We start from the raw sequence: 27,994 nt of genomic DNA on the forward strand, positions 1-27,994 counted from the left end.
GCGGGAACAGGCTCACGCGGCGCTTCCACCCATTGGCGGGCGAAGAAAACACGTGGCGGGGTGCGCGAGCGGCCCTCTGGGACTTGTAGTCTTCATCCGGAGGCGCGGCGTGGAGGGGGCGGGGCGAGGTGCGTTTGTGATGCTGATTGACTGGGGGTGTGCGCAGGAGGCGCGCCGGAGCGACGGCGCGCCGCTGGTGTCAAGCGGAAGATGGCGGCGTCCAGGGGAGGCTGAGGGCTCTGGGGAGGTGGTGAGCGGTTTCCGTACAGCCTGAGCGTGCGGCTTGGGGATCCCTTCACTCTGCTTCCTGCTCTCAGGTCTCGCGCGGGTCGTCCTCCCAGGCTCTCGGGCGCGATGTGGAGGAGCTGCCTCCGGCTGCGGGACGCGGGGCGCCGCCTCCTGAACCAGCCTCGGGGTGCCCTCACCGCCTCCGTGGGGCCGGGGCCAAACCCCCTGTCCCCTGCCCGGGCCTATGCCCCCCCAACAGGTGAGGGAGGTCAGAGCAGATTCACTTTTGGCCACGGATCGAGCCGGGCTAAGGTGGGCTGAGGGGTTCGGCTGTGCAGGGCAGGGTAACCGAGGAAGGGTGCAGGCTCATGAAGTTACGCAGTGCTTTCGGGTCCTGCTACAGATGGGGGTGGGGGGAGGGCGAATAGAAGCGCAGGCAAGGGCAGACCGCTTGAGGGTCATTTGGCACGTGCAGCTTTTCTCAGCGCTTATGGTTTTCCTTTCCAGTAAGGAAAGCAGATGGCATTCTTGTTTTCAGACAGGGAAATTTGGGTTCTGGATCAGGATTACACCAAGGTCACAGAGCAGACTCTGTGAGAAGTTTGTGGAGGGCAAAGATCGGCCTGTTTTCTGTGTCCCGATGGCTGGGCACAGAAGGACCCTGGAACCGGGGCATTCGGTCGGCATTCATCTTCCATCCTGGCCAGTTTCTCTGCAGGTTTCCTGGCCCTCCCTCCCACTGGCCTACCACGATCCCTGCCATTTCTGCTAAGGAGTTGACCCTGATGCCTCCTTCCTCTACTTCTGACTGATAAGGCCTAGAAGAAGGTAGTGGCTTTGTCACTGCTTCTGGGGACAATTTTTAGGGAAAGAGTGGGAGTGACTGCCTTAAATGACTGAAGAGTAGTAACACTCTCTTTTCATTCAGTTAGTTTTTCTGTGCTGAGAGCTGGAGGCACGGTGGCCTTCCAGGCAGTCGTGGTCTCCCTCTAATGATGTTCACTGCCAACTGCAGGTTATAATAGTCTGATTAAGCAATAGTGTGTAGTATTTTGTGATAAGGGAAATACAAGGAAGCTGGGAGAACATAAAGAAGCACCTGTTTCCACCTCGGGGGTTTTGAGGCTCTAGAAAGGGTCTTGGATGGAAAGGACGTTTCAGCTGAATCTTGACAGATGCATGAGTAGAAGTTCAGTGGAGAGGAGGAGGAAGAGTGTTGGTGGCTAGAACAAGTTCAGAGATGACAGCAGAGGTTGAGGAACCTTGCTGTAATGCTGCCTGCTTTAGAAAATCTAGAACTCTAAGATAGTTTCGCATTGTGGCCGAAGTACAGGTCTGGGGTTTAATGCTGGCTGAACCTGTGAGGTACCGTGTGATATTGGGCACGAGACTGCTTCCTTTGGGCCTCATTTTCCTCTGTGAGTTGAAGGACTAGGTTGCCTTCGAGGATCCTTCTGTTAAGTTTCATAATTTTATGCAAATGGAGAGAGTTGGATGCAGCAAGGAGCTGAGCTTTTTTACCTGTCAGGGTCCAAGTTGAAAGGCCTGGACGTGGGCCATGAAGAGCCAGTAAAGAGGGAAGGGCATCTGTGATATTGTGAGCTATAAGGAGAAATATACAGTTGGCCATTGAACAACATAAGGGTTACGGGGGCACCAGCACAACCCCCACCAGCAAAAATTCACATGTAACTTTGATTCCCCCAAAACTGAACTGCTAATAACCTACTGTTGACCAGAAACCTTAGCCATAACATGAACAGTAGATGAACGCCCATTTGGTATGTTATATATATTATATTCAGTATCCTTAAAGTAAGCTGGATTAAAGAATGTTATTAGGAAAATTATAATAGAATCATAAGAGAAAATAACATGTACAGTACTGTACTGTAAAAAAAAAATCTAGGTATAAGTGGATCTGCGCGGTTCAAACCCATGTTGTTCAAAGATCAACTGTATGTACTTGGTTTTCCTGCAGTTCCTGGCACGCATCTCTTAAAACCCTTGTAATTACTAAGCAGTAAGACCTACGGAAGAAGCTTTTGTTACGCTATTTGGTCTCTTGTCCTAAAATAGCTTCAGAGATACAAAATCCGGAAGGAGTGTTTTATTCTTAAGGCCCTTTCAACCACACCTGAGGTTATGTTAATGAGGTGGCTTTTGGAAAGCACCTGAGGAGGGTGGGGGGGCTGGTTGCCAGGGGAACCGACCACAAGATTAGAGTTTCCATACTCTCAGTTCCACCCCCGGACCTCTGGGGAGGGGAGAAGGGCGGGAGATTGATTTGATCACTAATGGCCTGTGATTTAATTAATCATGCCCATATAATGAAGCCTCCATAAAATCCCTGAACTGTGGGGTTCATAGAGCCTCTGGGTTGGTGAACATGTAGCGATGCTGGAAGAGTAGCATGCCCCGAGAAGGCACGGAAGCCCCATACCCTTTCCCCCATAGCTTGCCCTGTGCATCTCTTTGTGTGGCTGTTCCCGAGCTGTATCCTTTTATAATAAGCTAGTAATCTAGTAAGTAAAATCTTTTTTTCTGAGTGCTATGAGCTACTCTGGCAAATTGGAGGGGTCCTGGGAACCTCTGATTTATAGCCAGTAGGTTAGAAGCATAGGAGACCGACCATCTGGGCTTGCATTTGCCATCTGCAGGGAGCCGGGGAATGCAGTCTTGTGGGACTGAGCCCTTGTGGGATCCGATGCTATCCCCAGGCGGATACCGTCAGAACTGAATTGAATTGTAGGACACCCACTGGTGTCACAGAGTTGATGGGTGGCAAAACCCCCACACATTTGGAGTATAGGGTGTCTGTGTGAATGTGTAAAGGAAAACGAGAGTTTCCTTTACAATATCCCAGGAAGATAATGACACAAGCAAAGGGACACATTCAGGAGTTCACTTAAATTGGCACAGGCAAAGGGTTAATTTAGACTCGTGGATGCCACCTCCCACTATGGTGGCCCACGACCCACCATCTCTGCTTCCTTTCTACTGCATACTTTACTAGTTTAGGCTCTTGGAAGTATCTGGCTCGTGGTAGTTAGTCAAACATGAAAGAAAACAGGAATGAAAGAATGAAGCCCGGTGGGAGGGAGGTACCTGAAACCAGGCCAATGAGTGCACTGCAAAGACATTACCAGTTTGAGATTCTGTGAGTCTCTGGGATGGCGGAATAGTAAACCCAGGTGGGGGACTTCTCCATGAAGACTTGGTTGGCAAGCAGATTGAACTTGGCTCCTTAGGAATGGCAGTGCCGCTGAAGGGTGTCAGAAGGAGAGGAGGGGTTTGGGAAAGGGTCCCTGGGGTGTTGGAGGAGATTTTGCAGCAAGGAGAGCTGTGTGAGGGTGTGGGGTGGTCCAGCTCTATACTGCTTGTCTGCGATCCACCAGCTCTTTATAGAGGGGGAAGGTGTTCCGGAGAGGCTGCTTGTCTGGCTGAGTGCCATGCCCAGCAAAAGTCCAGGCTGGTGTCCTCTGTTTAAATTGTCACCTGGATGGGGCGCCTGCGTGGCTCAGTCGGTTGAGCGTCCGACTTCGGCTCAGGTCGTGATCTCGCGGTCTGTGAGTTCGAGCCCCGCGTCGGGCTCTGTGCTGACAGCTCGGAGCCTGGAGCCTGCTTTGGATTCTGTGTCTCCCTCTCTCTCTCTCTCTCTCTCTCTCTCTCTCTGCCCCTCCCCCGCTCACGCTCTATCTCTCTCTCTCTCTGTCAAAAATAAGTAAACATTAAAAAAAAATTTTTAATTGTCACCTGGACAAGTCATTTAGCTTCTCAGAATCTCTACCACCTCAGAGGCATTACTTGCCCTGCCTTTATAGAGCGGCTGTGTTGGGTTGCGGGAGATTCTGTAGACAGAGCCCCCAGCCTGCCACCTGTTTTTGTAAATAAAGTTTTATTGGAACACCGCCATCCTCATTCATTTTCGTATAATCTAAGGCTACTTTCACTGCAGAGCTGACTAATTGCAACAGAGACCATATGGCCTGCCAAGCCTAAAATATTTACTCTGGCTCTTTATGGGAAAAGTTGGCCAACCCCTCCTCAGGATGCTAGAGCAATTGGGAAAAAAACGTGTTTAGTGATTTAGCTTATTTACATTAATTGCTATGGCAGATGTATTTGCCCCGAAGAGTTTTTAAAGTTTATTTATTTGGGGGGGGGGGGCCAGAGAGAGAGAGAGAGAGAGAGAGAACCCCAAGCAGGCTCTGTGCTGCCAGTGCAGACCCCGGCGTGGGGCTCAATCCCACGAACCATGAGATCATGCCCTGAGCCGAAATCGAGAGCCAGATGCCCAACTCACTAAGCTACCCAGGCACCCCAACCCTGAGGAAATGTTTTTTAACAGCTTTATGGAGAGACAATTCACTTACAATTCACTCATTTAAAAGGTAGAATGCAGTGGTTTCTAGTATCCTCACAGAGTTGTACAGCCATCGCCATGGTTCTCGAACATTTTTATCACCCCCAAAAGAAGCCCTGTGCCCTTTAGCCATCACCTTTTCCTTCCCTCCCTATCCCTCTAGCCCTAGATAACCACTATACTACTTCCTGTCTTTGTAGATTTCCCTAGTTTGGACATTTCATAAATGGAATGCAGTCTTTTTGGGGCAGGCTCTTTTTTCATTTAGACTGTTTTCAAGGTTTATCCAAGTTGTAGCATGTATCAGTACCCTCGTGTTTTTCATAGCTGAGTAATATTCAGTTGTATGGCCATATCACATCTTATTTCTCCATCCATCTCCTGATGAATGTCTGGGTTGTTAACATCGTTTGGCTATTCCAAATGCTGCTCTAAACATTTGTGTACAAGTGGTGTGTGTGTTTTCTTTTTTTTTTTTTAATTTTTTTTTTCAACGTTTATTTATTTTTGGGACAGAGAGAGACAGAGCATGAACGGGGGAGGGGCAGAGAGAGAGGGAGACACAGAATCGGAAGCAGGCTCCGGGCTCCGAGCCGTCAGCCCAGAGCCCGACGCGGGGCTCAAACTCACGAACCGCGAGATCCTGACCTGAGCTGAAGTCAGACGCTTAACCGACTGAGCCACCCAGGCGCCCCGTGGGTGTATGTTTTCATTTCTCATAGACACATATCTGAGAGTAGAATTGTTGGTCAACTGGTAACTGACTTTTTGAGGAACTGCTACACTCTCCCAAGGTGGCCGTACCAGCTTACGTTTCCACCAGCCCTGCGTGAAGGTCCGAATTTGGCCACATCCTTGTCAACGTTTGTCATTACCTGTTTTTAATTATAGCCATCCCAGTGGTTACAAAGTGGTTTCTCCCGCTTTTGTTTTGCGTTTTCCTGATGGTGATGAAGTCCAGCATCTTTTTCACGTGCTGATTTTTGTACATTTTCTTTGGTGGAGAGATGTCTATTCAGATCCTTTGACCATTTTTGAGTTGCTTGTCTTTTCTATTTTCAGGCTGTCAGTTCTGAAATAGATGGTCTGGAGCCGCCCTAGGATTATGGATGGAGTCATGCCCGAAGTCAGAATCTAGCTTTAAGGCTTCAGGCCCACCAGATGGCACTGTTTAAAAAGATAAAGGTGTTGAGACCTTCCAGAGGGCACTTTCTCTGTTCTTGCTGCTGCACTGTGGGAGTTGCAGTTCTGAAGCTTTGAGTCTTTCCAAAGCAAAGGCCTGGCGAAAATTGAGGCTGGTAGAAAGATTGCTCACTGGTCCATGAAGCCTAGGACAGGAGGAAGAATGTAGAAGGGACACAGAAAACAGCCTGTTTCTTTCTTTCTTTCTTTTTTTAAGTTTATTTATTTTGAGAGTGTGTGTACGTGCGTGCATGTGGGGGAGGAGCAGAGAGAGAGAATCCCAAGCAGGCTCAGTACTGTCAGCATGTAGCCCGACACGGGGCTCGAACCCAGGAACTGTGAGATCATGACCTGAGCTGAAATCAAGAGCCGGGCACTTAACCGACTGAGCCCCAACAGGCCTGTTTCTTTTTATGGATTGAAATGACCTCATAGGAGAAGGACCTGATGGTCATTAATTTCCAAGTCACTCATCACACGAGCAGGTTTTTAAAGTCGCTCACTGCTTCTCTGTGTATATAGCCTATTTTCTTGGGGCTAGCTTTTAAAATTCAATACTTGTTCACATACCTATGTCTTTATACCTACATAGTCCACGTGTAAAAGGCACCGACCGTGTTTTTGCCACTGAAACAGATGTTCTGTAAAGAGAGCGATTCATACTGAGAACAGACCCAAGTTCTGTGTGATCCTACAAGGCTTAGGTGTTAATTTCGTCTTTAAAGATGAGGTCCCTGTTGCTGACAGCTAGTCCTGTGTTCACTGAGAATATGGGTGCTTCCGAGGTTCCTGGTCTCACGATTTATTTTACGTGACCCAAGACCTTTGAGGGTTCAGGTGAAGAACCTCCATCTTTTGACATTGTTGGGGGGCATGGATTCCACCAAATTAGTTTTCCAGATCCTGGCTTTGTTTTCCTATGTGAACCTCTAACTTGGTTCCCTCTGCCTCCGTACTGTGACCTACCCAGCCCCCTCCCCCAGATCTGGCCCTCACCCCCCCTCTCTGGGCATCTCGAACCATCCTCTGCAGGATAGCTACGTTCTTGTCCTTCTGACCATCTTTTTAGTTCTCCAAACTCTCATGCTCTCATGAGGCCAAAGACCTTCCTGTAAGCAGTTTCTTCTGCTGGAAATTCCTTCCACACACACCCCCACCCCCCCCCCCCTCCAAAAAAAGAATCCATCAGTGCAGACTGGCCAACTCCTGCCTCTCCATCAGGTCTCAGATGAAATCTGACTGCCTGGAGGTCTTCCTTTAGCCCGCGATGAGATGAGATTAGGCTCTCCTGGTGTGTGTGCGTGTGTTTGTGTGTGTTTCCAGTGTTCCTTGTACTTGGGCCTTCAAAATCACTTTACTGTTTGGCTGGATTCGCGTTCAGCTTCCCAGTAGACAGGAAGTGCCTTGAGAGCAGGGGTGAGCTTTGATTCTGACTCCCAGGTCTTATTCCCCTTCCTGGAACAGGGTTGGTACTCACTGGAAGTTTGTTCTAAGCCTGAAGTTTGCCCCTCCACGTGTCCACTGCGCTCAGGTGAGCACGTGTTTAAAACACGCCGCACGTGGGCCTGCCCTGTCCTGAAGCCCGGCAGACTTTGTGCCCCTTTCGCCCAGGGCTGTCGTCTCTTTCTGCATGGCTTACTGCTGTTTTGAGCAATTTGGGTTAACCCATCCTTGCCCTTCTAGCCTTCCCACTCCCTTCCAGTTTTCTGAATCAGATATAGAGGGGGACCTGGCCAGGACAGAGGAACCAAAGCCTGACCAGCAAAGCAGAGAAAAAAAGACTTCCCTCGTGGGAAACCTCACTGTCCTGCCAGCTTTGGAAGGTTCAGCCTGTGCTGTCAGTTTCTGCCCCAAGTCCAGGTTCTTGGGCCCACTTCCCGGGGCTGTGTCGCGCTGTGTGCTAGAATGCTCTCTGGTGGCGCTTCCTGCCGATGGGGGCAGATCCTTCCCCCACTGGTGATGAGTCAGCTTTCAGATGTCTTCCCACTTCCTGTCTGGCCTGGCTTTAGACACGTTGCCCAGCTCAGGCATTGGAGAACATACTGGATGTGGTCCGGGTGCCTCCGGACCTATGCAAGGAGGCCTCCAGGTTCGTGTTTCATCCGCTACCCGAACGTGACGGGATGGCACGTGAAGTAGGGGCATTTGAAAGCACCAGGATGGTGCAGACTTTCTATCTTGGAGTCAAATGTGTGAGAGAATCACTGTTATCGTTTCAGGGAAAGGTGGTAACTTGTGCCATAATAATGCAGGAGCATCTCGGTGGCCAGTCCCTGCCACTTTATTTATTTTTTTAAGTGTTTAGACTCCATAAAGACAGGGATTTTTGTCATTTTTATTCATGGTTTTATCCCACATACCTAGAATAGTACCTGGCACCTGGTAGGCATACGGTTTTTGGAAGTGGGAAACCCGTTGGGCTTTAGTAAAAGCGTGACTGTGGACATGCAGTTTGGACTTGAAGCATCAATGATAGAACACGAAATTTGGGAAAAACTGATGGGTCGTGGAAAACCTGAAAATACCACGTTTGGAGGAAGACCAGATACTCTGCCTCCGTTTTACCTCCCCCCCTCCCCGCGCCATGCACAAACGAAGCTCTCCTGATTTTCATAGTCTATTTGAATTAATTCTTTTTAATGTGTATTTATTTTTGAGAGAGAGAGAGACAGAGTGTGAACCGCGGAGGGGCAGAGGGAGAGGGAGACACAGAATCCAAAGAAGGCTCCAGGCTCAGCTGACAGCACAGAGCCTGACAGGGGGCTTGAACTCACGAACTGCGAGATCACGACCTGAGCCAAAGTCAGATGCTTAACTGACTGAGCCACCCAGGCACCCCTGAATTCATTTTAACTTATGTTTGGTTTGCTTTTTTTTTTTTTTAAGCACTAAAAGAAGTTAAAAAGCATTAAAAACTAATGAGTTCCCTCCTCCGCATGCTGCATTGTTATTTCCAACAAGTAACTTCACTAATGGACTCTGAAGGCTTTTAGCACCCAGTGAATATGGAACAGCAGGAATGAATGAAAGAGTCAAGGTTTTGTGCTAACAAAGGTTAAGACTGGGTTATGGTTTTTAGCTCCCAAAATGTGACCTACTTGTTCCTTATTAGCTGAAGGAATCTGCATAATTCCTATGAGGCCCTCTTGGTTTTTAAGCCCTCCAAGCAGAAGAGGGGGGATTTGTTTACATTTTCATACAAGGTTTTATTCAAGTTATTTTCACATATCATAGGACATATATTCCTCTCTCCCCCCACCCCACTTTTTTAAAGTTTATTTTGAGCTAGACGGCACATGAGAGGGGAAGGGGCAGAGAATCCAGAGCAGGCTCTGTGCTGTCAGCGCAGAACTCAATATGGGGCTTGAACTCATGAAACTGTGAGATCACGGCCTGGGCCAAAATCAAGAGTCAGATGCTTAACCAACCGAGCTACCCAGGCACTCCTGTTTCCCCATTCTTAAAGGAAATGCTTGGAGGGGCACCTGGGTGGCTCAGTCAGTTAAGCATCCGACTTCAGTTCAGGTCATGATCTCGCGGTTCATGGGCTCGAGCCCCACATCAGGCTCTGTGCTGACAACTCGGATCCTGTGTCTCCCTCTCTCTCTACCCCTCCCCTGCTCATAGTCTGTCTCTCTCTCTCAAAAATGAATAAACATTAAAAAAAATTAAGTAAAAAAAAAAAAAAAAAAGGAATTGCCTGGAGTTCTTGTTGAATACACAGGCAAGCTGGTTAATTAGGTTAATTAATTGGATAGAGAGGATGAGAAATGCTCCTGGGATCTCCCCTTACCACACACGTGTACACGTACGTCCACACTGGCTTTCCTCTCTTGCCTACTTAGAGGCATTAGACCCTTGCCCAAAATGGATCTCGGACTTTATCACATTCAGATACGATCTTTGGATGGGAGTACGTTGTTCTGGCATGGGGGCAGTGCTGGTGGGGGTGGTGTTGGGGGAGGAGCATGCTTAGACGTTAAAGCACAAAGTGCTGGAAAAATCTGTCACGTCAGACAGTCTGCAGCTTTGCAATGATTCGTGATCAGACTATTCCTGGGCTCGGGGGCTGGCGGGGGCATGACCAGTATGTCCTGTTCCTCCCTCATCCCTGGAGAGTGCATGCCCTCCTCCTTCCAACTTTAATCAGAAGCTGTTGATTATGCCGCGTAGAGTAGGGCAGACCTTGAATAGTGATATGAAAATCAAGCCAATCAATCAGCATTAGCAGTAATGACACTAGCTGGTCTTGTCACTTCCTGAGCCGTCTCGACGTTATTTTAAACTGCCTTTTTGAAAAATCTTTTTTTACAGAAAGGAAGAGGTTTTATCAGAATGTCAGCATCACACAGGGTGAAGGTGAGTGTCTGAAGTTTTGACTGCCTCTCTTTCTTTCTTTCTTTTTTTTTTTTTTTCTGTGAATGGGTAGAAACATTTTTCATCTCTAGCTGGTTTTAGCAGTGAGATTACCCTTCGCGCTTTTGTTGGATAGGTTTCTGTAAGCCCTCCGTGGAGGGACTCAGAGTTGTCTTTGTCTGCACCAATTCAAGTAGCTAAATATAGGAATGGTCACTCGATTCCACTTAACAATCCCTGAGAGGTTTTCATTTGATCTTTCAAGGTGGCTTTGAGATAAACCTGGACCACAGGAAGCTGAAAACTCCCCAAGCCAAGCTCTTTACCGTCCCCAGCGAGGCCCTGGCCATCGCAGTGGCCACTGAATGGGACTCCCAGCAGGACACCATCAAGTTCTACACCATGCACCTGGTAACAAGTTCATGAACGTATACCCCGACTGCTGGCTTCCTAGGGTACCTGGCAAAAATTGAGAGTCTTTTCCAAATTCAGATGAGGCCCTCAGGGGTGGACTCCAGCCACACTCGCCTCCTTGAGCGGGCTGACCCTTCCCCTGCTGGTCTGGCCCGCTGCAGTCCCCCTGCTCAGAACAAGGATGTCATAAGGATTCAATTACATAGAGCAGAGCCTGGTAGTGGAGAGCACGAGACCTGGGCAGCTTCATTACTCCCAGGGCTGCTGTGAGAAGCCCACGGGCCCACGGGCTGTCACACACAGCGTGTGGCACGGAGCTCTCAGTAGATGTGCTACAGCTGGAGTTGTGGAGACACGTGGGGCCGGGGGCTTCGCTTTGGCTCCAGCACTTCCTGGGCGGTGCTGTCTGGTTCTCCGTGTTGCTGTGGTTGGAGGCAGTGTCCCCTGGGACGCAGTGCTTTTTGCCTGGGCCCAGTGGTGGTGACGGGGCTTTTTGCCTCCTGATTCAGACCACATTGTGCAACACGTCTCTAGACAACCCTACCCAGCGAAACAAGGACCAGCTGATCCAGGCGGCTGTGAAGTTTCTGGACACCGACACCATCTGGTAATTGACATTTAGATGGGCATTCCCCTTGGACTGAGTGGGTCCCTTGGGCTGTTTGCCTCATTTGCCCAGACAGTTATCAGCGGAAGACGCAGACCCTTTTCCTTTATCTCAGAGGGCAGGGAGGCAGTCTGCTTGACATCACCGCTTAGCCGCCCGCCCTGCGCGTCCCTGGGAGGGAGGGCTCCTCGCGGTACACCAGTGTCAGAGCCCCGGGCGTTCCTTTCTGCAGCCCGGCAGCTGTCCTTTTGTCCGGGCCGGGGTAGGGTAGCATATGTAGCTCTCACGGGCTCCAGGACCAAGGGGGTCACTGGCCAACTCCCGGTGGGGCGTTCGAGGCTGGACCTGTGGCCACCGGCACATTCTCACGTAGGCATCGTTGTTCTCACTCGTCAGCTTGGACCCGGAGACGGTCACTCGTTCTCAGGAGCTGGCTGCTTCCACTTCTGAATCCTCCCTCCCGTGCCAGTGTTCTCCAGCTAACTGGGCGGTGGTGTTGAAGGCAAGCTGGGGAAGGACAGAAGTGCTTGAGCGGCACGTGTCGGCCAGCCCAAATGCTCTAGAATCCTGAGCTGTCCCACAGCCTGATCATCGCAGCGGCCCATTTTCCTGCGCACTCACGGTGTCTCTTCTCCCTTCTGCTCACGCCGCACGGTGGCCTTCCGGGGTGTCCCCTCGTCTTCCCGCCCCGTGAGGCCTTGCCGCGCAGCTCCCCTCAGCCGACTCCCATTTCTGGGTCTCTTTGTCACAATAAGTGGCACCACGTGGCGTCAGGCATCCGAGCCAGCAGCTGCATGTGTAGCCAGGAGCATGTGGGCTCACGAGGTGCCCACGGGCAATTTGTGGCCAGGGGCACGGTCTCTCGGAAGGGTTAGGGTAGGTAGGGACGCAGTGACTGAGCTTCTGGCACAGCATCCCAGGATCCTGATCATCGTAGGATCAGCATCCTGTGGATCTGGGGGTGCAGTGTTAGTGTTCAGAATGGCATTGACCGCGTTGCAAGCCTTGGCCTGTCAGATGACTGGGGACATTTAGGACAGTGGTTCTCAAACCCTAGGTTACATTAGAATCCCCTAGAGGGCTTGTTAAAACACAGATTGCTGGTCTCCACCCCTCAAGCTTCTGCTTTCCATAGATGGGGGGTGGGGCCAGAGAACTGGCATTTCTATCGGGTTCTGAGGTGACGCTCTGCTGCTGGCCCCAAGGCTACACTTTGAGAACTACTGCTTTCAGGAAGGACTGGTAGGGCTGGGTGGGGGGAATTGAGTGGAGAGGTTTTTTGCGGTGGCCTTTTGTGTTTTTCCATCGTCTGTCACTGAGTGAAAGAATTGTACTTTTTTAGTAACGAAGGTGACTTTTGCAATGAATTAGCTACAGGGTGGATGAGCCAGCGACATTAGTGGAACTTCAAAGGAACGAGTGGGACCCGATCATCGAATGGGCCGAAGAAAGGTAAGAGGCGCGGCCCCACAGTGTTGGGCAGGCTGGTGCAGTCAGGGGGCACGCTGGACCACCAAAGCCCTTGGCTAACTGACCCGTGGAATTCAGCACCTCTCGCATGTTTAGGGACGGGACTGGGCACCTTGGGAAAAAATGCTCCTCAAGTCAGTATCAGCCACCACGCACCAAGCACCTGCCGTCTGTTCGCGCTGTGCTGAACGTAGGGATGGAGCCCCAGCTCTGCCACGGTTGGCTGCGTGACCCCACGGCTAGTGCCGTGAGCTCTCTGAGCTTCCTTGTCTGTGAGTGGTCCTCATAATCCCCACTTCTTAGTGTATTGTGAGGAGCAAACAAAGTGATGCCCAGTATCCCGCTTGGTACACGGTAAATACTCAGATCTGGGCAGTTACCGTCTTTATCATGGCCACGAGTGCTGTACCATTAAACTAAATCCGAAAACGGCGTATGTGATACGTACGCACGTGAGGACGAGTCTGGTAACGTTTATCCTGTGAATGTAAGGCTTCTAGGAATTGACGATACCCAGCATGTTTCCTTAGCAGAAAGGTCCTTTTGTGCAAAGTTGAACAAACTGTTGATGGGGTGGCAACATGAATTCAATTTCATTTCACTCCGGGGGAGTTTGGAAGGGCTCCTACCATGGTACTGCTCTGACCGTAGTATTTTGTAAGCGTACACAGAGTTGTTTTTGGCAAACCATTTTTCACCGAAGTGATATCGGTCAGTCTCATTTGTACGCGTTTCCTGAATGCCTACAGTGTGCCGGGTATCCTTGGGTTTTATAGTAAAAGGCACAGCCACTGCACTAAAGGATCCCATAAAATGTAACCACTACAGCATTGTGTAAGAGCTCTGAAGGCACGGTGTCACCGCAGAGTTTAATGAAATATAACGATAGCGTAGGTGCCTGGAGATCTTTGCTCTGGTACAAAATTATCTGCTTTTTGTGGCACTTGAGATTCTCATCCTTAATGGTTTACAAAACAACCTGGCCATTCATGGTGTTACTATTAGAAATTTCAGCAAGAATATTTCTAAACCAACAGGAAAAATGAGTTACATACGAAAGAAAATGACAAAAATTGCCTTTACTCCGTTATGTTTCTCCTGTGCCTTGTATAGTTAGGACCGTTCTTGAAAATGTGTCATTGTCGAAGCCAGCTTCAACGCAATAGGACACAGCGAAGCGTTTTCCTTGCAGATACGGTGTGGAGATCGGCTCCTCCACCAGCATAATGGGGCCCAGCATCCCAGCCAGGACTCGGGAAGTGCTCACCAGCCACCTGGCCTCTTACAACATGTGGGCCCTACAAGGTATTTGTGGCGCTTCCTACAGGCCTGGGAGGGCGGCCTGATGGGCATAGGCATCCGAAGCCCAGAGTGTCACAGGGGCACTCTAGGGGGTGGCCCCGATGCTAACCCTTCTACTCAGTCCAAGGGGGACAGCAGGCTCCCCTCCCTCCCAGGAGAAGGTTGGCTTTCTCCTCTTCAGGCATCTCAACTTCAGATCTCATTGGCCTGGCTCCAGTCACGTGGCCATCCGCAAACCAGTCACTGGGCAGAGGGTGGAGCTCTCTTGACAGCGTAGGTTCAGGTCCCGTGCCCACCCTGGGCAGGAGCGGAAGTGGGATCACACCCCCAAGGGAAACCAGAGGGCTGTCTGAGAAGAGTGGGGAAAGAATACAGAGCCGACCACAAAGCGCATGTCCCCTGTGACCTTTCTCCCCCAGGTCGCGCTTTTGTACCTCTCTAGGGCTGCAGGGACTCGACAAAGTGTAGGTCCAGTGACTGCCCTGTTTTGGGGTGGGGTGGGCCCTGGATCCTGACCTGGCTTGTATCCCCGCAGGGATTGAGTTTGTGGTGACCCAGCTCAAGTCCATGGTGTTGACCTTGGGCCTGATTGACCGGCGCCTGACAGTGGAGCAGGCCGTGCTGCTGTCACGCCTGGAGGAGGAGTACCAGGTGAGGCAGCCAGCGGCCCGAGGTGGGGTACCTCAGGGCCTTACCTCTCCTCTCCCTGACTCAGATTAACTGGGGGTGGGAGCTAGCCCATCTAAAATGTTCTTATGTAGATTTGGCCTTCGGCTACTTTCATGTACATCCAGAAATCAAAACTAAGGGCCGATGAGAGTATTGTCAAGAAATAACAACACAAAATAAGGGCAGGGAGGGCTCCCACTGTGTTCTAACACTATGCTTAGCTCTCCCCTCACGCCTCACCTCTTCTGAACAACCTGGCCAGGTGGGGGCTGCTGTTATCCCTTTTTTACACAGGAGGAAACTGAGGCATGGGTCCCACCCCCGGAAAATGCTGGAGCCAGGGTTTGGAGCCAGGTCTGGGTGACTCCAGGCCTTCCCCACTATCTACAGATAGAGGTTCACAGGCAGATCAAGGTCGTCTGCCTGGGCCCCGAAGAACGGGCCCCGCTAACAGGACTAGGAGCCACGTTCGTGCTCACACAGAGGCTAAGCTGAGCCTTGGCGCCCTGACTCACACGGTGGGTCATCTGGCTGGCAGAGCAAACACGGGTGGCTGCTGTTTGTACATAAGTTTTCATTTAGTGGGTTTGAAATTAATATGGTTTCGCTACACTGTCATTTGCATTTTTTAACTCTGAGAATTATGGCGTTCTCTGCAGTCTTTTTACTGCTTTCTTTCCAACCTCAGAAGGTTAATTGCTATTACAAATCGGCTCCTAGCATGATGAAAACCCTTTTGTAATGACATTATTTCCCAAGTCCGTCTAGTCATCTGCTCAGAAAAATGCCAGGGGTAAAAACTGTTTCTCTGTCGCAAAAGAGGCCAGCTAGGAACAATTAAACAGGCAGGGAGTGATGTGTGGGGGTGTGAGGGCTTTGGGGGGGGGGGGGCACGGCCAGGAAACCTGCCCTCTATTCTGGGCTCTGCATTTGATGGTGGCACCCGAGCCAGGCCATCAGTCTCTGAACTAGGTTCGATCTGCCACAAAACAGGGGGTTACCTGGGTTACGTGTGGAGGCCTCTCCAAAGCTGTAAAGTGCTCTTCAGACGACAGATCACAGTTGTCCACATTGACCGGACTGCCCAAAGATCCCAGTAGCTCGTGTGGTGTGGCAGATCCCGAGTTCCTGGATGGGCTGGGGCAGCTGGGCCTCTGGCCAGGGAGGAGCCAGCAGGGCCTGGCTGGAGTCCCGCTGACATCTGGATGGCCACACTGCGTGTCTGGGCTTCTCCCCTGCCGTTGTTAGAGCCCTGGAGACAATCCACAAGTCGGCTCCAGCGTGCAGAGCACAGGTTTCTGCAGCACCCCCGGGGAGTCGGAACCGAAGGACCATGTGGCCTTGGTTGATTTATTTATCCCACCCACACTGGGGGGGGGGGGGGGGAGTGGGGAGGGGGGGCAGGGGGGCACTTGCAGCCCAGCCCAGCGAGGCAGCTTGCAGAGGATGACATTTTCCAGGCTGCCTCCCACCAGCCTCCTTGTGGGAGGAGGATGGCATTCGGGTTGGGCCCCCTTGGGGGGAGATGCACGTGGCATTTGTGGCAGTGGGTGCCTCTGGGCCCTGGACCTGGACGGCACCCCTCCCAAACTGTCCGCACCCCGTCAGCATGGCTGCCTGCTCTGCCCACCTGCGTGTTCTCACCTGCCGCCTCCCCCGTGGGGGTCTTGTGTTTTGGCAAGATGGGGGCCCAGTCCGGTCCCCCCACCCCAGCTATTGGGGTGGAATGTGGCTCTGGCCGGTCGGCAGGCGGACACTTGGCCAGTCACCCAGCGGCATGTCACGTCCTCCCCTCAGATCCAGAAGTGGGGCAACATCGAGTGGGCCCACGACTACGAGCTGCGGGAGCTGCGGGCACGCACGGCCGCCGGCACCCTCTTCGTCCACCTCTGTTCCGAGAGCGCCACGGTGAAACACAAGCTCCTGCAGCAGTGAGGCGGGGCGGGCAGCCCCAGCGGGACAGAGGCTGCACGCACGGCCACAGACGCCCCAGCTCGGCGCTGCCCCGAGATGCCCCCAGGACCCAGAGCGGCTGTCGAGGTCAGCTCGAGTCCAAGCTGGGTGCCCCCGCCCCGGCCGGCAGCCAGCGAGCCGGCCAAGCAAACCAGTGACTTCCTCCCAACCTGATTTTATTAAATATTTCTCTGCCCTGGAAATGTGGAGCCCTGTTTTCATTTGCACCTCCACTTTTCTCCGTCCCTCTTGTCGTGTCTGGGTTTCACCAAGGTCAAACAGCTTACCTCCCACGGCACGTTCTGCTATTTGCCGCCCGTGGCCGGGAGCCTCACGCAATGGGGAAATCACGTCAACACACAACTCTGTGCAGCCCTCGGCCTGAAGACTCCCCCCCCACCCCCAACCCCGGTTTTTAATCAAACCATCTTTTGAAACTGAGTCCTTTTTGTTCTAAGCTGGTTATTTCTGTTCCTGGTATTTTAGAAGAAATAATTTACTCTCGAAAATAGAAAATAGGCGTTGTTTGTGGGTTAAAAGCCCAGGCAGGCAGGGCAAGGCCACCTGACTTGTGTCCTGCTTCCAGGAGCCCTCCGTGTCCTCCCGACGTGGCCACTTGCTCTGCCCTGGGTGGCAGGTGCGGTCTCCTGGTGCCAGGACCCAGTGCAAGGGAAGCAGGAAGAATCCGAGAGTTTGGGCAGCAAAAGAGTCTGAGCCGCCTGTCCTGGTACCCGAGTAATAAAATGGCATCACCCCCCTCATGGAGGGGGTGCTTCTCCACACTTTCCACGTGCCCTCCCTGACCCCCTTGACCGTGCTCAGAGGAGGCACTGTTGTCGCACCCCCACCTCATAGACGAAGCTCAGGCTGCAGAGGTGATGGGGGAGGTCCAGCCCGTGCCCTTAACCTCCAGAGGGTACTCTGGTCCCCGCAGCCAACCTTAGAGCCACAGGGAGCCACGGCCTCTGCCTTGGGGGGCTGGCCCAGGCCCCAGGGCTATGCTGGGGTCTGCGACCTCGGGCGTCACTCCTCAGCACGAGAAGAGAAGGGCTCAGACCATGTCCGCCTCCTCCGCCTACTGCCGGCAGCCTGCCCTGGGCGCGTCAGAAACGGTGGGCGCACAGCTGTCACCGGGCCCTGGCCAAGAGTCTCCTGGCTCACTGGCAGCCCCCTCAAGAGGTCGCTCTCAGTAGGCTGGCCAGTTGTTTGTCTTGGACTGTTTCTCCTGCTCAGGAACGAACGGGAATTCTGATTATTTTTTTAAAGACCGGAGAAAAGATGACATGACATAATTCTTTATTTTTCTCTACCCTTCCCAGGGGTGGGGGAAGAATGGGGTTAGGAGGGTTCTGGGTTGAGAAATTCCCAGAAACGCTTCTGAGGCTGTCGGTCGCGTGAGTGTGCTCTTGGGCTGAGGGTTGCATCGGGAAGGACCGTCTGGGCTGGCGCGGCCCTAATCTATGATCTCGCTGCATTCCAGGTTGTCCAGCTCGTTCTGTACGTGGTCGACGTACTGATGGATCTCCTTCACGCGCCTGCGGTTCCTCATGATCTCATCCTTGTGGATCTGAGGGGTGAAACCAAAGCCCGAGGTCCTTAAGTCAGAGAACTCGCTTATGTTCTCTGAGTCCGATTTGGGGGAAAGGAAATCGTTCTTTGAAATGTGCATAGTTCCATCCGCATTTACTTTAAAGCCTCCTCGATCCACTTATCCGTGTCTTTGAGGCAGGAGTTAGGACGGGTTAGCACGGGGGGTTTTTAAAGTCTGTGGGGGCAAACGCTGTCTTCAGTGTGGAATTCTGCCATCCTTAATCCTACTTTATTTCTTATTGCAAAGAGTCTATGCTACCGGGGAAAGAGTTCCCCTTTCTCTCCGGCCGGTAGCTAGAGACCTGGGCACAGTGCGTACGTGACGCGCGTTCACTCACCGCGTCCACTAAGTGTGAGCACCAAGAGTTGGTCCGCGTCACCAGCTCATCTTCTCGATTGTCGATCTTCAGGAGGTGGAGGTCATGCGACGTCCCAACAGCATTAACAATCGTGTCTTTGTCGACAAAAAGCTGGTGAGTGAGAAAGGTCAAGGGAGCGTGTGTCTCGTTACCACGCCCCCTCCCCCCCCCCCCCCCCCCCCCCGCCCCGGCACAAAGAGGGCCAGAGAGAAAACCAGCTGAGTGTCCCCTGGCTAGTGGAGGCAGCTGCTCAGCGCCCAGTGGAAAACCCACCTTTGTGTCACAGCCCACCTTCCAGGGACAATGCCTCCTAGACCCGAGCAGCGGCAAATGTTATGGGGAAAGGGCCCACCATGGCGTTGACTTTGCAATGCTAGTTGGGAGTGTGTTTTCTTCAGGGAACCTCACTCAGGACGTCTGCTCTCACAGTGGTTCTCTCTTGCTTGCCCCCAAGTCTGACTCGCCTGAAACCGGCTAGTCAGGTGGGAAGCGTGAGTCTGGCTGAGGGGTCTCCAGGCTGCTCTGAGGACAGAGGGCCCTGTAAATTGATGCCTCTGCGCCCCATGTTGTCTCTCCATTGCCCCTCATGTTAGCCAGATTGAACCTTGGAGTACACTTGGGGTCTCCTGCCTTCTTGTTCCCGACCTTGTTTTCTGCCTTCTAAAAAGTCGTCGAAAAACGGTGTGCCTGGGTGGCTCAGTCGGTTAAGCGTCCAACTTCGGCTCAGGTCATGGTCTCGCGGTTCATGGGTCCGAGCCCCGTATCGGGCTCTGTGCTGACAACTTGGAGCCCCGAGCCTGCTTCGAATTCTGTGTCTCCCTCTCTCTCTCTGCCCCGACCCCACTTGTGCTGTCTCTCATAAAAAGTGTTTAAAAAAAATGTTTTAAAAGTTGTTGAAAATGACCACCCCTTACCAGGCCTGGCCGGTTTTAGGTGTCCACTCTATAGCTCTTGTTGAAAATCAGGTGGAATCATTTCCCAGAGTAGGGCAAGGCTTCCAAAGCCTTAGCCAACAGTTGCCTCCACTTTGAAGGAAGGTACTTTGTGTAAGGCAGGGGACCTGAATGTTCTACGTTGTAGAGCAGATAAATACTTGCTTTGTTTTCTGTAATCTAGTAGTGGTTAACTTAATAGTCTCCAAAAATATGTTCTATGGAATCTTGAGATAAAAAACTTTTTCTTTGGTCTAATACATTTGGGAAAGCCTTGCACACCCTAGGCCCCTCCTGAATTTCACAGGGCGCACAACATTTTTCCAGAGAAGGCTCTGGAAAGTATAAACCCTTTTAACTTTGTTTGTCTTGGTTTGCCAGTTTATTTGGCCACAGGCTTCTTTTCAGAGTAATGCCTGTGAACACCTTGTGGGTTGGTGGTTTTCCATAGAATCCCATGTAGAAAAGCCTGGCTAGCTGGGGCAGGGAATGGGCACCTGGGGGACCGGCTAGCACAGCTACATGGGACAAATGACAAGAAGTTATCAAGATCTTCCTCTGTGCATAGAGGCTCCCAGGCCAGACTCTGGGAAGGGCTCAAAGATGTGTACGCCCTTCCAGCCTGTCAGCTTGAGGCAGCCTGTCCTGGAGCATGTCCTGATGACCTAGAAGTAGCTACAGCCACACTCACTCATCACAAGATGTTCCTGGTGGTTTTGAAAAATGGGTCAGGGGCCCCTGGGTGGCTCAGCCTGTTAAGCTTCCAACTTTGGCCCGGGTCGTGATCTCACGGCTCATGAGTTTGAACCCCTCATTGGGCTCTCTGATGTCTGCACAGATCCCGCTTTGGATCCTCTGTCTGCCCCCCCCCCGCCCCCACCTCCGCCTCTCCCCCTGCTTGCTCTCTCTCAAAAATAAACAAACCTTATACAAAAATGGGCCGTAGCAGGTCTCTAAGCCAAGGGGAGACGTCGTCCCCCCACCCTCTGAGTTTGGATATGTAGAATACGCTTTGGGAACTGTGGAAGTAAAAGTCTGCTTAGAAACTGATGAAGTTAGAACTGGTCGTGAAGAACTGTGGCATTTGTAGAATACAAACCAAAGGAATCTGGTTTAAAGAAAGGATTTTGAAATGCAAGTGGCAGGACACCTGAGTGGCTCAGTCAGTTGAGCATCCGACTTGATTTCAGCTCAGGTCATGGCCTTGCAGTTCGTGCGTTTGAGCCCGTGTCGGGCTGTGTGCTGACAGCGTGGAGCCTGCTTGGGATTCTCTCTCTCCCTCTCTCTGCTCCTCCCCTGCTTGTGCTCTTCTGTGTGCACACGTGCGCGCGTGCTCTCTCTCTCAAAATAAATAGGCAAACATTTTCAAAAATTAAAATGCAAGTTGTTTCTGGACCTCAGGTGTCCTGGAGTAACTGGGGTGATGGCTGTATCAGTTTGCCCTCTCAGAATACTTCTTAGGGATAGAGTATTCCAGATTCCCCTCGCGGCCCCTCGTAGCTAGACGCCACACCACACAGCTGTTCAGAGCCCCGGAGCAAGTCTGACCTCCTTCTGCCCCCTAAACGTGGCAGTGGCTCATCGCAGCACGAGGCTGAGTGCCCTCGGCCCCGGTGGAGGGGAGCAGCGGCATGTGCTTGCTGCCACGCTGACCTCGCCACGGGCAGCTGTGCCTCCAGCGCCCCTCCGGCCCCCTCCCTCCAGGCTTGCTCCTGGAGCACGCACGCGCCTTCTGCCTTTCCTTCCAAAGCGGTGAAGGACTTCAAAAGACAGATTTGGCCCGAACTTCGGCAAGAGCTGATCACAATCACTCAACTGGATGAGAGGAGTTTTAAAGAGATAACGTCATCGGTGGGACTTTGAACCGGTGGGACTTTGAACCGTGATATGCTCACTGATAATTAGATAAGAGAAGCCAGATCCTTTCTTGGGTACGTCCCTGTCTTGCTACAGGCTCTGAATCACACTGCCTGTGTTCAGATCAACTCTACCACTTCTACGCTGCGTGTCCTTGGGCAGGTTACTCTCCTCTCGATGCCTCAGTTTTTTCATCTGTAAAAGGGAACCGTAATGGTACCCATTTTACCGTGTTGATGTGGAGATTGAAAGAGCAAATACGTTGCGTGGGGCTTCTCAGACAGCTGGCCCCCAGGAGGGCCTCGGTAAATGTCAGCTGTTTGTTGTTATTGTTACCTTTTACAGTCAGGGCATCCCTTTTTCCCCCCTGCCGACAGTCCAGCCTGCTCGTCTGCCACTGAGTTTCGGGGCCGTTCTTTTTCTGTGCGTCTCAGTTATTGGGGAGGGATTTTTCGTTCCTGCACCCACGAGGTGTCACGGACCTGGGAGCCATGCCGTGAGGGAACGGCATGACCCCTCCCTCGGTGGTCCATCCGGGGGAGAGCAGAGTGGGCTCTTGGGGGCAGCGTTATTTCAGGGCTCAGGGAAAATGCCATCTTCTTGTGTCTGGTCAACAACAGCAGTTGGCAGGTGTTTGGGGAGGCCCCGCCCCTGTGCCACTGAGCTAGGTGTTTGTCTCTGCCCTGGACAGAGGCTGTGGGCGTCGGGACTGCCGGGCTCTGTCTGCGGGACTCGGCCAGCACCGACAGAGCGGGGCTTGGAGAACTCCCGGCACTTGGGCTGAGCTGCGGCAGCTGTGCCGGGCGCCCTCGCTGGCACCGGGGAGGTACATGCTGGAGAAGATGCCACCCCTGCCTTCCCTGCGAGCCTGTATCTGCTGTGAATGGTCACAGAAGCGAATCAACACAAGCGCGAGAGCCTGAAATTGTGATAAGTGCTCTGACAACGACGGATGGGGTGTGTGATAGAGAGACGGAGATTCTCCAGGGAAGTGACGAGGGAAGGCCCCTCCAAGGAGCTGCCATTTGAGCGGAGAGCTGAACAAGGATGAGCCAGACACCTGGAGACCCGAGGGAAGGGCATGTCTGCTGGGTGGAATATCAAACGAAAGGAGCGAGCCGGGGAGCAAGGGCGCGAGGGGAGGAGGCCGCTGAGGCAGGCGGGCCAGGCGTGAGGGTCTGGTGCACTACAGCGAAGTGCTTACTCCAAGGGTCACGGGAGGCCGTTAGAGCGTGTTGTGCAAAGGCACAAAATGATGTGGTTTTCCAAGGCTCTCTGGCTGCCGCCTGGAGAACAGCCTGTAGGAGGGCAGTGAGGAGGCCAGTGGTCCCCGCAAAGGACAATGTGGCTTGACTGGGTGGTAAATGCAGATGAGACAAGCGCCACCACTGGACCCCAACGCAGGGGACCCAGGGAGCGCCCTAGGTGAGCAGACCCACGAGCTCTGGCTGACGGCTGATCTGGGACTACGCATCACCAAAAGTGCTGGTAGAGGGTGGGAGGGGCGACATGCCGGATCAGAAACGGTGCTGCCCATCGCAGATACTCAAGGGTTAGGAAAACCTGCGGGAGAAATCTCAGAACTTAACCTCTATTTGCAACTGCCTCTCTTGGAAACTGCCAGAAGCCCCGCAGAAACGACCTTTTGGAAACCAACCTGTCGGTAAGTTGAAACCACTTCATTATCATGAGCTCCTCTTTAGTCGGGCCCCACTGAGCACCCAAGGTTGTTCTATTTGTTGGCCTATTTCATCTGCCAACCACCCTGCAAAGGGCATCATTGTCCCTTCTGCAGGCGGGGAAGCTGAGGCTCTGGGAGGCTTTCAGGCTTACCAGAGCCACAGAGCCGGCCCCACCGCATCTGTCTGGCTTCGGTGCCAGTCAGCCTGGGGGGAGCGGTGGGGGCGGGGGAGGGGGGGTGTCAGCCCCGCCCACCACCTTCTGCGGGCCCACTGTGCCCGAGCCCCGCCCACCGCAGCCACAGCCCCGCCCACAGTGCTCACAGCGCGCACGTCGTAGGGCAGGTCCTCGTCGAGCTCACCCTTCAGTATCTTCTCGAGGGTATTGATGGAGATCTCCAGGAGCTTCTCGTGGTGGTGGTTCTCCAGGTCCCGGCACTGAGCCATTGTGCAGGCAAGTTAAGCAAAGGCCAGGGATCGGAGCAGACCAGGCGCGTCCCGACCCTCAAACCCTCAAACCGCACGTCTGCAGACCCTCAGAGGGCGGGGCCGTTTCCTCCAGGCAAGAACGGACTTTGAAGGGTGGAGGGGCACACCTGGAGGTGCCAATGCATCACCTCCTTCACAGCCAGTGGTACACATGCACGAAATCCCAGGGCCATCCTGATCCCCACTCCCCCGCCCCCCCCAATCAACACTCACACACCCGCTCACCACTGACCCTTGGCGCTGGGTTCTCTCAGAGCCTCTCCATCCAACACCTCTCTCCCTGCCACCGCCTCCTGACTGGACAGCAAAGAGCTGGTCTTTCCGCTCTAGCCTTTTCTCCCAACAGCAGCCAGCACGCTCTTAAACATAGGTAACCGGACCTCATCCCTCCCATGCTATGGCTCTCCAGGAACTTCCCACTCTCTCTTGTGGCCTAAAGACCCCGTCTTAGAACTGGATCTCTGTGACCCATCCTCAAGGCCTTTGCACAGGCTGCCTCTTCTGCCTGGGATGTCCTCCCCACTTTTCTGCCTTGTCCCTCTGGCCCACACTCAGGTTCTCAGTGGACCCTCCCTCAGGGAGGCTCCTGGCCCCGATCTCTGTGTGGGCTGCTCACTTACTGCCTCCGTAACTCTGTCTCCTTGCACGACTGTGGACCCAGAAAGGTAGGACTAGGAGGCTACTTCTGGGGTAGAGCATAGCAGTTTGTCCCCTACACGGCAGGGCCCTGAATTCAGGTAGCAGAAAGGTTGGTCATGCCCTAAATGCTCTAACCCTGACATTTAACCTGACGATCTCATTCTAAATGATTTGTCAGTATCTGTCCCACTCCCAGGGTGTGTGTACCTGCGACGTAGGAAGCAGACAGGGATTCTGGGGTGTGGTCTCTCCGTGAACATCCCTCCTTTGAGAACAAATATGCCAGGCCTTATACTGCAATCGATGGGGCCCCACACAGCAAGCCCGGTAGGTATCCAAACCCTTATGCTAACAAGGCACCATTGTTCTGAGAGATGGGAAACTCCCTCAGACCCTGTGGAACATTCTTTGAACATTCCAAGTAGTTGCCAAATCTCCATCTTTTGAAGGTGAGCTTTTTCTGTGGTGACAAACTAGAGGATTTCTATTCCTCTAACGTCACAGGTCGAGATTCCCACTAAATGGGGTCCTGTGATGGGGTGGATATCATCTTGGTACAGGTATAGATCTTTCTGTACAGCAGACTGGGGCTCAGGTATTTCTGGCAAAAAGTGAAGTATTCTAAAGTATGGACTTTTTGGCCATCTCTGCCAACATGTTTAGGGCCCTGGTGGCAGTGGGAGGGGGTAGGTGTGACCCCAAAGGTGGCTACCTGGAAGGGGACCACTTATTTGCATCCTGCTTAGTTGGTGAAAGAGCTTTAACCCTTCTCTGCCTTTTGTTTAAAATGCAGGTGCTGGGGCGCCTGGGTGGCTCAGTCGGTTGAGTGGCCGACTTCAGCTCAGGTCATGATCTCACAGCTCATGAGTTCGAGCCCCACGTCGGGTTCTGTGCTGACAGCTCAGAACCTGGAGCCTGCTTCGGATTCTGTGTCTCCCTCTCTCTCTGCCCTTACCCAACTCGTGCTCTGTCTCTGTCTGTCTCTCAAAAATAAATAAACATTAAAAAAAAATAAAATAAAAAATAAAATGCAGGTGCTTCTCCTCTGGCTCCCCTGGAGGCAGGGGGAGCCCAGGTGTGGGCCAGGATAACCCCACGAGCCAGTAGCGTCTCCCCATAGAGGGTCATCTGGGAAAAGGATATAGGCTTTGGACGTTTTCAATAAAGAGTGCCACCAAGTCCATGATGTTCCTTTCAAACGTGTTTATAGTCTCCTGGAAATGATAAAGAGCACAGTTAACATGAATATTTAGACATGAACTTGACTGACCTATCATCAGAGCAAAAGGCACTCCTTAGAACTTAGCAGGTGCCTGCTTTAATCACAGACCTTCAGGGTAAAGACCAACCACCCTGACCTTCCCAGGTAGGTGCCTATGAATGGCCCCCTCTCCTGACCTCTTTCTCACAGCTGCATTACTCTCCAGCCATTTCACCTTACTCACTCCCCCACAAGGTTTAATGCAAAGCTTCCTCCGGGCCTTTGCACGTGCTGGTCCCTTTGCCAGGAACACTTGTCCGGGTCCCACCCCCTGTAACCCTCACGTACACACATAGAGCTAACCCCCTTCCTTTGGGCTTCTCGATGATGGCCTCTATCCATCACTTCCAGAGAAACAGGGGAGAGAGTTGCTGAGAGACTGCCTGGATCAGTATCCCAGCTCCACCACTGTGTTTAATGTCCTTGGGGCTCAACATCCTCATCTGTGAAATGGGTTTCCTTTGTAGTCCCCGTCTCATGGAGTTGTGAAGTTTACATGAGTCCCGTCACACGAAATGCTTTGCCAGGTGCCTTGGTGATGCTGGCTGCTGCCCCAGACCTGTCACCATCAGTGTGGCTGTCTGCATGCCTACCACCTCTCTCCGAGGCACCCTGCACTGCTGCCCCCCAGGGCTGAGCTGTCCCCCAGGGCTGAAATGGGACTTGAGTGAGGGAGCAATGGAAGAGGTGATGAGAGGCCTGCTCCCCTGTGAGCCCCAGGCCAGGTCATGCCCCTGATCTAGCACAAACTCCCGGGGCTACGGGGTGGGCCGAGGGCCCTGGGGAATCTACAGCAGTCCGACCCCTGTCTGCAGGCCGAGCCAATTATACATGTTTCAAATGTGTGTGTAAACACTGTTGTAATGAATAAAAATGGGGTCGTTAGAAAGCATGACTGCACCTTAGAGCTTTTTGACGGCTTGGTGACACAAGTACGACCGACCATGTACACACCTGGGGACTTTGGGGACGCTGCAATGGGGATCTCCCTGCATGAAAAGGCTGGGAGCCGCTGCCTAAGCCTCCTCCGCCGCTTGCGAGCTGCTTCCTGCAGCGCTTAAGCACTCCCGGCGGGAGCCAACACCTGCCATGTGACGTGATGGCGAGATCTATCCCTGTCTGAGGTGTCCCTTGACATGTGAGGGATTGATTAGGCGCGATCTCTTGGCCTGACCACGGCAGCATCCAATGAGGTTTGATTCATCACAGCCTTCGGAGGCCCCGGCCTCGGCTGCCTTGTGAACACACAAGGCACTCTGGCTGCTAAGGAATTTTAGAGAGAGGTGCTCTGCATTTCCGCTGCTTCGTGCTGAATCGCAGGCTCCGCGCGCGGCCCTGAGATGCGGCAAATACGCACTGCAATGCGGAGGAGCCTTTGTTTGTCCCAGAGTGGGGGCCTACTTTGTCTTTCAAGCACCCAGATGACTCCTGGGGTCTAATCAGAAATAGCTCTCCCTGCTGAGGCTCTGGGTGCTTCCAGGATAGGGGGTACATTCCAGAGGAATGAGCTCACCTCTACATGTGGGCGTGAGAATCAACTGTAATCTAAGTGACTGAAATATATTAAAAGCAAACACAGGACAGATGAGCAAAGAGTGCTGAGTCACACAGCAGAGGAGCGCCTGGGAGGGCTCCAGCTAAAATACCATCCGGGGGCACCTGGGTGGCCCAGTTGGTTAAGCATCGGACTTCAGCTCAGGTCACGATCTCACCGTTGGTGAGTTCAAGCCCCGCATGGGGGCTCTGTGCCGTTAGCGCAGAGCCTGTTTCAGATCTTCTGTCTCCCTCTTTCTCTGCCCCTCGCTTGCTTGCGCTGTCTCTCTCCAAAATAAAATGAACATTCAAAAAATAATTATGAAAAAAACAATAAAATAAAATACGGTTTTGCCACTGAATCCACTACGTTCTCGCAAAGGAGACTGGCAGGGCGCGATCGCATCACACCTGTGCCCCAGGGGCTCGGCCTCACCTCCAGCTGCTCTACCAACTGCATCTCCAGTGTCATGAGCATGTTGAACAGCTCAGTGATGTCCTTGCTGTGTTCCGCTACCTTCATCTCAAGGTTGGTCACTTCGGACTCATCTCGAATGGCATTTAAACTCTGGAAACAAAAGCCTGGGTTTTAGGAATCCACAACTGAGTGTAATTAGTTAACGACAGGCGACGATCGGTTTTGTGGGTACGAATGTGAACTCTGGGCTTGGCCTGTCCACGTTCAAGTGTCGGCTCTGCCATTTGTCAGCTTTGTGGACTTGTGGAAGCTACTCACCCTCCCCATGCCTCGAGGCAGGTACAGCAGATGCCAGCACTAGTCAGTGAGTTCTCGGTCCACGTTAGCTCGGGTTTTCATTAGTGGTGGCTGGGCTGGGTGGAAGGAGCGATGGCTTCAGAGTCGGGTGAACCTGAATTCGAATCCTGTCTGGGTCACTTATCAGCAGTGTGACCTTGAATGAGCCACCTCCACTCTCTAAGCTTCGGTTTCCTTATGTAAAGTGGGACAGAGGTGTGTGTCACAACATTGTGGGGATTTAGCAGTGTGTATGAACTCTTGGTTCACGGTGGGGCCTCGGCTAACAGAGTCCAATACAAGGTCCACAGCAGGCACAGGGAGACAGAGAGACACTGGAAATGTAAGACAGAT

At 52.6% G+C, this 27,994-nt stretch overlaps 2 protein-coding genes across 4 annotated transcripts in view; one reads left to right on the plus strand and one right to left on the minus strand.

Moving 5' to 3' along the window:
- Positions 1-167: 167 nt before the first annotated feature.
- Positions 168-16,750, plus strand: ATPAF2 (ATP synthase mitochondrial F1 complex assembly factor 2). Its single transcript, XM_027047473.2, has 8 exons — positions 168-487; positions 10,091-10,135; positions 10,398-10,543; positions 11,056-11,153; positions 12,525-12,605; positions 13,816-13,928; positions 14,461-14,576; positions 16,392-16,750. Exons 1-8 carry the CDS (start codon positions 355-357, stop codon positions 16,527-16,529), a joined length of 870 nt encoding a protein of 289 aa, XP_026903274.1. The 5' UTR covers positions 168-354; the 3' UTR covers positions 16,530-16,750.
- Positions 16,751-17,842: 1,092 nt separating this feature from the next.
- Positions 17,843-27,994, minus strand: part of DRC3 (dynein regulatory complex subunit 3) — a 33,868-nt gene continuing 23,716 nt past the window's right edge. For 2 of the 3 annotated variants that reach the window (XM_053212815.1, XM_053212816.1), the window contains exons 11-12: positions 27,323-27,454; positions 23,659-25,306 (exon numbers count right to left, since the gene is read on the minus strand). In XM_053212815.1, the coding sequence (XP_053068790.1) occupies positions 25,217-25,306; positions 27,323-27,454 (222 nt within the window). In that variant the 3' untranslated portion in view covers positions 23,659-25,216. Of the gene's footprint in view, positions 18,115-18,475; positions 18,608-23,288; positions 23,413-23,658; positions 25,307-27,322; positions 27,455-27,994 lie in introns of those variants that run through there. The other variant, XM_053212817.1, reaches the window with a different exon arrangement.

Source organism: Acinonyx jubatus, chromosome E1 (assembly GCF_027475565.1).
Source record: "Acinonyx jubatus isolate Ajub_Pintada_27869175 chromosome E1, VMU_Ajub_asm_v1.0, whole genome shotgun sequence".
NCBI classification, from domain to species: Eukaryota; Metazoa; Chordata; class Mammalia; order Carnivora; family Felidae; genus Acinonyx; species Acinonyx jubatus.

What these genes read in the sequence shown, in the direction of transcription:
- ATPAF2 (XM_027047473.2), top strand. Translation starts at nt 355, where the DNA reads ATGTGGAGGAGCTGCCTCCGGCTGCGGGACGCGGGGCGCCGCCTCCTG. An exon ending in CTGGACACCGACACCATCTG is followed by an intron (nt 11,154 to 12,524) that starts GTAATTGACATT and finishes GCAATGAATTAG; the next exon opens with CTACAGGGTGGATGAGCCAG. An exon ending in ATCGAATGGGCCGAAGAAAG is followed by an intron (nt 12,606 to 13,815) that starts GTAAGAGGCGCG and finishes TTTTCCTTGCAG; the next exon opens with ATACGGTGTGGAGATCGGCT.